At 44.9% G+C, this 11037-nt stretch overlaps 1 protein-coding gene across 1 annotated transcript; it reads left to right on the top strand.

Moving 5' to 3' along the window:
* The first annotated feature begins 1303 nt into the window (after positions 1–1303).
* LOC143264087 (uncharacterized) lies at positions 1304–2341 on the top strand. The gene has a single exon (XM_076529582.1). The coding sequence runs from the start codon at positions 1304–1306 to the stop codon at positions 2339–2341; it is 1038 nt and encodes a 345-aa protein (XP_076385697.1).
* The last annotated feature ends 8696 nt before the right edge of the window (positions 2342–11037 follow it).

Raw genomic sequence — 11037 nt, forward strand, 5'->3', positions numbered from 1 at the left:
TTCATCTTTAACAAAGAACACTCCATGTGACAAAATGTGGAATAAATTGAAAAAAATAAATGGTCAGAAGGTAAACTCTCAAATTACTGCAATCAAAGGCATTGACAACTCAATTATTACAGACTCCATAGAAATGGCCAATTTATTAGCCACTACATTCGCAAAAAATTCAAGTAATGAAAACTTCGACCCGAACTTCCTCAAAATTAAAGACAGTGCCGAAGAAAGTGCAAGGATCGAACCAATCGACTCCCTGGCAAAAAACCATCTCCTCAACACAGAAATCTCGTTCGCCGAATTGCAATCTGTATTAAAATCTGCAAAAAAATCTACTCCAGGACCTGACAACATTCCAAACGTTTTTATACAACAATTATCAAAAGAAGGACTAAACTATTTATTAGACTTATACAACTGTATATGGCTGAATGGTGTCTTCCCCGACAAATGGCAAGAAGCAATAGTGGTCCCCATACTAAAGCCTGGGAAAAATAAACTGCAAGTCGACAGTTACAGATCTATTGCCCTAACATGTTGTCTATGCAAGCTGTTAGAAAAGATATTATGTAAAAGATTACGATGGTATTTAGAAGTCAATAACCTACTAGAAGGAAATCAAAACGGGTTCAGACAACACCGCTCGACAATCGACAGCCTCACAATGTTAGATACCAATATCTGTGAAGCTTTTCTTAAAAAACGGCACCTAGTAGCTATATGTTTAGATATTGAAAAGGCGTACGACATGGTTTGGAGGCATAGAATTATCTAACAGTTACAAAAATGGAACGTTAATGGTTTTATGTTACAGTTTATATATAATTTTCTAAAAAATAGATCCATATACGTCCGTGTCAACGGAAATTTATCCAAAAAAACGGAAATCCGAAACGGGGTACCCCAGGGATCTGTACTAAGCGTAATTTTATTCTTGATTGCCATAAACGATATCACCGAAGTTTTTTCTAAACCAGTTAAGTATACCATCTTCGCTGATGACTGCACTTTCTTCATTACAGGAACAAATTTAAGCACCATGCAACAAATCCTTCAGGATATATTAGACAAACTTCAAAAATTCTCGTTACAAACAGGATTTAAATTTTCCCCAAACAAAACCACCGTCAACCACCGCTTTTCAAAACAAAGAAAAATTCATAACCATAAACTACAGCTACATTTAGGTCAGCATCAACTCAACACAACAGACACTCCAAAAATCCTCGGCCTAACCTTTGACAAACACCAGACATGGATACCGTTTCTTAAAAAGCTTAAAGAAGAGTGTGTTAAACGAGTAATTATGTTAAAAGTTATTGCTTCGAAAAATTGGGGAGCGGAATTCGAAGTTCTAATTAATTCATACAAGGCCTTAGTTCTGTCCAAACTTGATTACGGGTCAGTTGTCTATAGTTCTGCAAAACCAAGTGTCCTAAAATTATTAGCACCGATACATAATGCTGGAGCGAGAATAGCTACTGGAGCCTACCGAACGAGTCCGGTCACAGCAATTCTGTGTGAAGCTAATCTAACATCATTAGAAGTTCGAAGAAAGCAATTAAGTTTATCATACACAGCAACCAGATTAGCAGCACCGTCAAATCCTATCTATGATCAATTAACTGCAACCACCCTCTTCAATGATTTCAAAAAAAAGCATAACTCACCGAAACCGATAAGCGTTAGAATTAAAACACACCTACAAGAATTAAACATTGATATACCAACAATTATACCAAGGAAACAGTACCAAATTCCACCATGGACGATAAAACCTCCTTGCATACTCGATAAAATTCTAAAAACGGATAAAAAGACTAATCCAAACGTGGTCAGAAGTTTATACAATGAATTATCGAATGAGTATCCAAACCATATACAAATCTTTACCGATGCCTCAAAATCGAAGGAGGGGATTGGATGCGCAGTATGCACTCTTGAATGCGAGCTGTCTTTCAGACTCCCTGAAGCATTTACAGTGTTCTCTAGCAAAGCATTTGCCATATTACAAGCTCTAAAATACATACAAAAAACAACACATAATAAATTCATTATACTGTCTGACTCTAAAAGCGTCCTACTCGCTCTGCAAAAAGTGGAAACAAATAATACAATAATCCAAAATATCATCGAACTAAATGAAACTCTCAAGCAGGACCAAAAAGAAGTGCTGTACTCTTGGATCCCCTCTCATACTGGCATCAGAGGCAATGAAAAGGCAGACTCAACAGCAAAACTGGCTAGTTCTAATTCGACACTAGCAAATTATGAATACATAGACCACCGAGACTTTCAAAAGTATTGCATCAAAGTGCTAATGGAAACTTGGAATGAAGAATAGAGAAATAGTAGTCCAACCAAACTGCATGATGTTCGCAATAATATAAATGATAGCAATCCAGCGGTACAATTCAATAGGAAAGACCAAGTAAAAATAACACGCTTAAGAATAGGCCACTCAAATTGGACACACTCACACCTCATCACAAAAACAGAACCAAATATCTGTGACATCTGTGACATAAAAAATACAGTAGAACACATATTGGTAACTTGTCCCAAATACAACACGAAGAGAATACAACACAAACTACCAAATTCACTAAATGTTCTTCGAGAAATAGACTCTTGCAAAAAAGTTCTATGTTTCCTAAAGGATATTACCATCTACTCTAGAATGATTGGATATACTAGATAACCCAACCGTGGTCACTAATAACCCACAAGGTTGATGTGACCTTAAACACTCAAGGAAAAAAAAAATAATGATGTCAGTCGAGCAAGTTTCGATATATCGTACGAACACGTGGGCATCTACGCGCGAGGGAAAGCGTAGAGCGTACAGGCCGGTTCGCAAACATCCAACATGGCCGGGGAGGGGTCGATACAGGCGCATGGAGAGCGGCCCTTAAGGACGAAGCCTAAGGGCGAAGCGAAGGCACGCGGCAACAAGCAAGATGGCGGAGGAAGGATCGCCGCAAGCGCATGGAGAGCTGCCCTTAGGGACAAAGCCTAAGGGTGAAGCGGAGGCACGCGGCAACAAGTAAGATGGCGGAGACATGGCGCATTTTTCAAATGGCAAGCGGATAGATTGAAGCAAGAAGACAGTGAAGAGGAGAAGAGGAAGAGGCAAGACGACACGGAACGAAGTGAAGGAAGGAAGTAATTAATTAATAGATTAATAAACAAATGAAGTGAATGAGATTAATAATAACAATAATAATAATAATAATAATAATAATAATAATAATAATAATAATAATAATAAATTAATAATTAACTAATAATTATTTATAAATAGTGAAGTGACTAGTGGATTAATAAATAAATAAATAATAAATAATTAACACATAGGAAATTAATTCGGTGTAGTGTTGGGAAAGTGTTATGGGAGTGCAATAAAGTGCTGGGAGTGTTGCGGGTACAGGGGAATATACGTGACCACGTGCGCGAGTGCAGAGGAACAGTGCAAAGCGGGAAAATGGCGGAAAAATGTTAGAAGAACTGCAGAAAACTCTCCAGCACTCTGGAAACGCCGAAGTCACAACGATGGTGGAGCAACGGGGCCGCATTGAGAATATCCAGCATGGCGGAGGAAGGAACGCTGCAAGCACTTGGAGAGCGGCCCTAAAGGATGAAGCGAAAGGATGCGGCAGCAAGCAAGACGATGGAGGCATGGCGCGCTTTTCAAACGGCAAGAGGAGGGGAAGAAGCGAGAAGACAGCGAGAGGGAGAAGAGAAAGAGCAGTAGTGGAAGAGGCGGAGAAACAAACATAGACACGACCGATCGAACGACTCACACCTGCAAAGGAGGAAACCGGTGTCAGCCTGGTCATAGCACCATGAGGGGACACAAAACGGGGACCGACGAAGCGGGCGAGCGGAGGGCGAGAGATCAAATCGAACCGAGCACCCTTCCGATCAACTGTTGATTCAGCAAGGAACCCAGTCGTCAGCCTGGTCATGGCACCATTAGGGGGCGACAACGGGGACCGAGTGGAATCGACAGGAGAGAGGAAAGAGAAATTTTTACCGAGAGCAATGGGCTCATGTAGCGTTGTGGAAGAAGACTGGGACGTAATAGGAAATGCGGGGAAAATCGGTAAGCGGCGATAACGCAAAGGGTTAAAAGGGCGCAAGGGAAGGGGAAACAGCGCGAAAACGCGATGGAAAGCGGTGCGTGGAAATTTAAAGTACGAAGCGACGGCGAAGCGGAATATTAACGGCGAATGTGCGGTAAGGGAAACAAACCTAGTGGGGACAGAAATTTCACGAATTTTCATGAGTTGAAACTCATGTAACTGAGAATAGCATAGGATACATAGAGGTGACAGGATCTAGCTAGAAGGTAAACTTTCCTTGCTCAAGAGAGGGGGGGGGGGGGATTTTGAAAATTTGAAAACAAAACAGACAAAATCAGATAATTACGACGAAATCAGAATCAAGTATAGAAAATAGACAGCGTGCTGATACTTAAGTGCGAAATGGTGGGGAGAGGTCGCGGTTTTTTGCCGTATGTTCGAGCCCACCGGGAGGCGGTGCTGAGGGGGCGTTACAAGACAAGCTGGAGGTCAGCGCATTTTTGCCCGGGAGCCTCCCCTTAGATCTTGACGTAGCCCCTCGGACCAAGACCCTTTGGTTGAGAGCATCCATTCTCCACACATGGAACACATACGCGAGGGGGGGGGGGGGGGGTAGTCTTTCTTCCACAATAGCGAGCGATGGCCTAGCGCAGGTGGACTATGTCCTACCGATAGGGAAGCCTGACGGGTTGCCGCCACCCCCCCACCCTTGTGGCGGGGGCGGGAGACAGTTTTAGTGGGTATGCGTGGAAACCGTCCCTCTTCTAGGGGCGCCGGAAGCGTGAGTCTTTCCACACTACCTGGGCTATCTTCCCAGGTGTCCGTAATAGGATTTCTGTCTTCCTAAACCAAGAAAAAAGAAAAAAAAAGGTAGTGTGGGAGTTTCCGGCTAATTCCGAGCTAATCCGGCGAGTTTCATCATCGGGTGAGATTTGTTCCACTCACTCTAGACCATCTCTCGAACTCGTGAAAAGAGACTACTCCTCTTCCTCCTCCCGCCGCACGCGTGTGCTCCGCATGTGACGAGAGGATGCCCTTACGCGGTGGCTCTTCAAGTTCCGCGGCGAGGTCTTTGCGCAAGCACTCCAGCCTTTAGCTTCATCCTGTAACGCCACCCAGCGCCACCTTCCACCGCGTTTGAACATATGGTCCTAAAACCGCGACCTCTCCCCACCACATCGCACCTACTAAATTACTAAGACCCTGGAGACCGCGTATATGTTAGTCTAATTTCCCCCCTCCCCTACTCCTCCAAAAATTTTGTCCGAAACATTCATCTTATAAAATATATCGAAATCCCCCCCCCCCCCTTACTTTCTATTCAGCCTCTATTTCTCCTCCCTCTCTCCTGCCGATACCGTAGTTAACACAGTTGACCTTTCTCCCTCCTCTCCCCCGCTCCGTCGGTTCTCATTTTGTGCTCCCTAATGGTGCTATGACCAGGCTGACACCGGTTTCCTCCTTTGCAGGTTTGAGTTGTTCGGTCGTATCTATGTTTCTCCGCCTCTTCCACTTCTGCTCTTCCTCTTCTCCCCCTCGTTGTCCTCTCGCTTCTTCCTCTCCTGTTGCCGTTTGAAGAGCGCGCCCTGTCTCTGCCATCTTGCTTGCTACCGCATCCCTTCGCTTCATCCTTTAGGACCGCTCTCCAAGCGCTTGCAGCGTTCCTTCCTCTGCCATGCTGGACATTCTCGAACCGGCCCTTTGCTCCACCATCGATGTGACTTCGGGATTTCCAGGGTGCTGGAGCGGTTTTCCACTGTTCTTCCGACACTTTTCCGCCATTTTCCCGCTTTGCATTACTTCCTCTGCACTCGCGCACATGGTCACGTGTATTTCCCTGTACCAGTGTTGGGCAGTTGTGAGATTTTATCTCACGCGAGAGCTTATGCGCATGCGTCAGCTGACGTCACAGCTTGCTACGAGTGTCGTACCTAGCCGGTACACGCAGTAGTGACTGATGAGGGCACCTTAATGATCCGACATAATTTTTCAAAAATTCTTATAATTGCACTGTAAACTATGAATGTATAGGTTGGGTTAGATATGATTAGGCTGGGGTAGGTTATTTATATATCGGGGCGGTTGGTCCTTTTGAAGAAGGAGGGAAAGCCCGACGGAGAACCGGGGTCGTACCGGCCGATCGTCTTACTCGACGTAGTAGGCAAAATTTTCGAGCGCGTAATAGCCAACAGACTTATAGCGCACCTCTCCGGAGATGGTCCGGATGTGGCCGACAGTCAGTTTGGGTTTAGACGAGGGAGGAGTACTGTGGATGCGGTACAAAGGGTCCGTAGAATATCAGAGTCGGCCACGTCCAGGGGCGGGGTAGCGATCGGAATATGGCTCGATATTGTTAACGCGTTTAACACCCTGCCCCACCGAGTTATTATCGAAGGATTGCAGAGGCTCAGCGTGCCTCCAGAAATAATAGGCATCATAGGGGACTATCTCCAGGAGAGGTCCATCCATTGCGTCGATCGGTCCGGTGCGGAAAGATCGTGGGTAGTAAGGCGGGGCGTACCTCAGGGATCGGGGCTTGGCCCGTTCCTGTGGATCGTGGGGTACGACCCCGTCTAGTCGGCCCCGTTGCCACCGGGATTGCACCGTACGTGCTTTGCCGACGATACGCACATTTTGGCAACGGGGCTAGACTGGGGTAGGACCAGCCGCCTCGCCGAGTTGCGAGCCTCGGTGGTTGTTTCAGCCATCCGGGGGCTCGGGCTGGAGGTGGCTCCCCACAAAACGGAGGTGATGGCCTTCTGCCACACACGTGGGGGGAAACCTCCGGCCGGAGCTCTGGTCCGGGTTAACGTGGTCAGGGTCCAGATCGGGTCCGAGATGAGATATCTCGGGCTACGACTGGACAGCCACTGGAGCTTCGTTGGCCACTTCGACGCTCTGGCCCTAGGTTGGGCCGCGTTGCGGACGCGTTGGCGCGTCTTTTACCCAACCTGAGGGGACCAAGTGAGAAGGTTCGCCGGCCTTACATGGGGGTCGTGCGGAGTATGGCCCTGTACGGCGCCCCAGTTTGGGCGGCCGACCTGGGAGCCAGCCGTCGCGCGCAGGGTGTTCTGCGGCGTGTGGAACGGCGGCTGGCGACCAGGGTGGTTATGGGGTACCGCACGATCTCCTGGGAGTCGGCGATGGTTCTGGCGGGTGTAATCCCCTGGAAGTACCAAGCGGAGGTGGAGGCGGAGGTGTATCGTCACCGATGCGCCCTGCGTCTGGACGGGGATTTTCAGGGTGGCCCGCCGGAGCCAAGCGTCGAGGAGGTCAGGCTCCAGGCCCGCCGTGTCGCTGTCTCCCGCTGGCGCGCGGAGCTCATCGCCAGCGGGGCCGCGGAGAAGCGCGCGGTCGGGGCGATCCTTCCACGACTGGAGCAGTGGATGGATCGCGGCCACGGGCGACTCTCGTTCCGGATCACGCAGATGCTGACCGGGCACGGGTGCTTCGGTTGGTATCGGCGCTGGATCGGCAAGGAGCAATCGCCGGGATGCTACGAGTGCGGAGTGAATGTGACGGACACCGCTCAGCATACGCTGGGCGAGTGTCCGGCGTATGCGTGGCCTCGGCACTTTTTGCAGTGCGAGGTAGGTGTGGACGTGAGTGTGGGTACGCTTGTGGAGCGAGTGTTGGAGAGTGAATGTGCATGGAGTGCTGTGGCCTCTTTTTGTGAGACAGTAATGTCTCACAAGTAGAAGGCAGAGTGTGAGAGGGAGCGGCGCGGGGAGGTCGCGAGAAGAAGGAGGCGAAGGCCGGGAAATTCGGGTGCGGCTTCCCGGCCTCCATCCTGAGATTAGTGGGGCAGCGCGGCCTTTCCGCGTCGCCCGCGGTCCATCAGACCGCATCGTCTGACTGGGTGGGAGTGAATGTGTGGTGTGAATGTGAAGTATGAATGTATGCGTGTGTGAATGGATTAGTGAGACGTGTGATTTATTTTGTAAAATATTGTTGTATGAGAGTGGTGTGTGCTATTTATAGTGTGGGTGTGAGGTGTGGAGACGGGGCTGTCGTCCTCCCCGGCGACAGCTTCCGTCCCAATATTTCCGGGATTTGGCGGACTTCCGTCCGGGGTCCCGAATGCCCCGTTAGACGGGGTCCGCCATGGCCGCAGGTGTCACGGGTCGGGGGACCCGTGGCACCATTGCACGCGGCCGAGGGGTGAGCCGACGGCGACCGAGGTGGCGTGGTCGGCTCAAAAGGGGGTGGGTTTTGATTGAGGGGGAGCTTAGAGATTCTCTCCCCCTCAGAGAAGAGCGCCTTCCGCGCATAACGGGGGTGAGTCGCGGAGCCGGAAGAGGATCCCGTGGCTCACCTACCCGTCGGGGTGGTCACCACCGAGGGGTTTTAGTGGGTACGAATCCCACACTACCCCCGCTCCTCCCCCGGGGAGTGGGGGCGTCTTTCGAAGATTTCCCCTCGATAAAAAAAAAAAAGGTTATTCATATACAACTGTATAAAACTATACAACTATCGTAAATGATATAATATAATATAATGGGAATAGGGTATGGTTCCTAATGGAGTATGGGAGATTATTATATTTAAAATAACACAAAAACACAATAACGTTTAAAACACTAAATGAATTTTAAAAAAACGACTTGGAAGGATCTCTTTGAATAACCCACTATATTTTATACGTGTGAAAATTATAATATCAGAGAAACAATAACGAAGATATACATGAATTTTATTTTATTAACATGCGTAGATCTGATAAAAATCGTGCAGTATCTTTTTCCTTTGCCCTTGCAACAAATGTTGGTATTCATATAATAAATCGGCTGCAAACGTAAAAAATAATAATAATCATAAATAAATTTAATATTATTTTTATTCTATATAATCTGTTGTATTATTTAACCCTTTTATTCTCTTTCCTGCAATTTTCTTCAGATTTATTTTTTTTCTCACTAGGGTCTAATGATACCTTATATTTCATCAAAGTGTATACGCTACTCAGGACTTCTACGGATAGCTTACTGCGCATGCGCTGGGACTGCCCAACACTGCTCTATACCCACGATATTGAAAGCACTTCACTGTACTACCATAACACTTTCCCAACACTACACCAAATTAATTGCCTATTTGTTAATTATTTATTATTTATTATTTATTTATTAATCTATTAATCACTTCACTATTTATTAATTAATTCATTAGTTAAGTATTAATTAATTCATTAATTAATATTATTATTGTTAATCTCGTTCACTTCATTTATTTATTTATTAATTGATTCCTTCCTTCACTTCGTTCCGTGTCACGCTTCTTCCTCTTCTCCTCCTCACTGTCTTCTTGCTTCAACATCTCTGCTTGCCATTTGAAAAGCGCGCCCTGTCTCCGCCATCTTGCTTGTTGCCGCGTGCCATCCTCTTCGCTTGCCATTTGAAAAGCGCGCCGTGACTTCGCCATCTTGCTTGTTACGGCGTGCCTCCGCTTCACCCTTAAGCTTCGTCCTTAAGGGCCGCTCTCCATGCGCTTGCGGCGACCGTTCATTCGCCATGTTGGATATTGCGAACCGGACTTTTCGCTGTACGCTTTCCCACGCGCGGAAGTGCCCACTAGGGTGGCCCTTAGCTATAGAGCTCGATTTTTTTTTTTTTCGATTTTTTCATCGTTTCATCCCCTAAAATTGTGACACTTGATGAGAAAATGATAATGTCACAGTTTCAGCATGATTGGATAACAGGAACCCGTGCCACAATCGAATTGAAGTTTTGGAATTTGCACGATTTCAAGTTATCATCGAATATGTTAGTGGTATTTTATTTTATAAGTATCAGTGAACATTTTATAATGAAAACATAATTTTTTACACGTGTAATACTAGCATTTACATACAATTACAACACATACATATTTACATACAATACATTTACACATAAACGTAATTTTTAAGTTATCGAAGAATGCTACGGTTGGGCAACTGGGAGCTGTATATAATTTGTACAAAAGTTGATAAATTTTTTAATAATCTCGACTGTATTAACACTTATAAACAAATTTTTTTTAAATACTTATAAGCAAAATATTCTTTAATGGAATTTCAGTTGTCTCATAAATTAGCCTATTATTAAATTGTACGTAGCGTTTAATATATGTTCTGTGTTATTGTAGATTTGCTTACATCAGGATAAAGGCTTTTATAATTCTCAATTATTTGTAAAATGTATTGTTTTTCTTCTTCATTTCTGGTTATTGTATTCAGTAATAAGTTTGACACCACATTCAGCAGTATCGTTTACCATTTTTAAATTTTTTGCAATTTCTAAACCTTGTAGATATGAAATATCATTTTCCCACAAGGAAGGGTCTTTGTCTAAGAAATCAGTAGATATATTGAACCTGTTAAACCAGTTTTTAGATTCAGTAGAAATGAAGCTATCGATATTCATGTTTGCATAATTTTGTACGTTTTCCGGGAGTATTACAAGTTTCTTTACTGAACGTTCCGTATTATAATTTTTTAGAGCCTTAATCATTTTCCTTTTTGTGTTCAATGGTATTATTTCATCGAAAAAGGATAATGCCACGTCCTCAGATACAAAGTACCATAAATGGGTAGAAAATTTGCGTATTCCTATTCTAGCAATATTATTATCAATTGTAGAATACAAGTATAGATTTTGTAGAAATTGTAGATCTTGTAATGGTGCTTTTATGGGAATTGGTGCATTCATCCAGGCTTGAATGTATAAATTAGCTAAAAAAATACATATATCACTTATCCCTATGATATTGTTACTATCCAATAAAAATTCTTGCCGGAATAAATACATTTTTAATACGTAAATTGCTTTAGCCATCCATCTAACATGATGAAACGCTCCAGGAACATGAAAAGTATTTCCTCGTGGAAGAGATCCGCCAAGAAAAATTATCATCAACTTCAAAAGTTCTTTGTAATTATCTCTCGGCTGCTTTTGTCGTAAATGGTATAAGCAAA

Source organism: Megachile rotundata, chromosome 3 (assembly GCF_050947335.1).
Source record: "Megachile rotundata isolate GNS110a chromosome 3, iyMegRotu1, whole genome shotgun sequence".
NCBI lineage: Eukaryota > Metazoa > Arthropoda > Insecta > Hymenoptera > Megachilidae > Megachile > Megachile rotundata.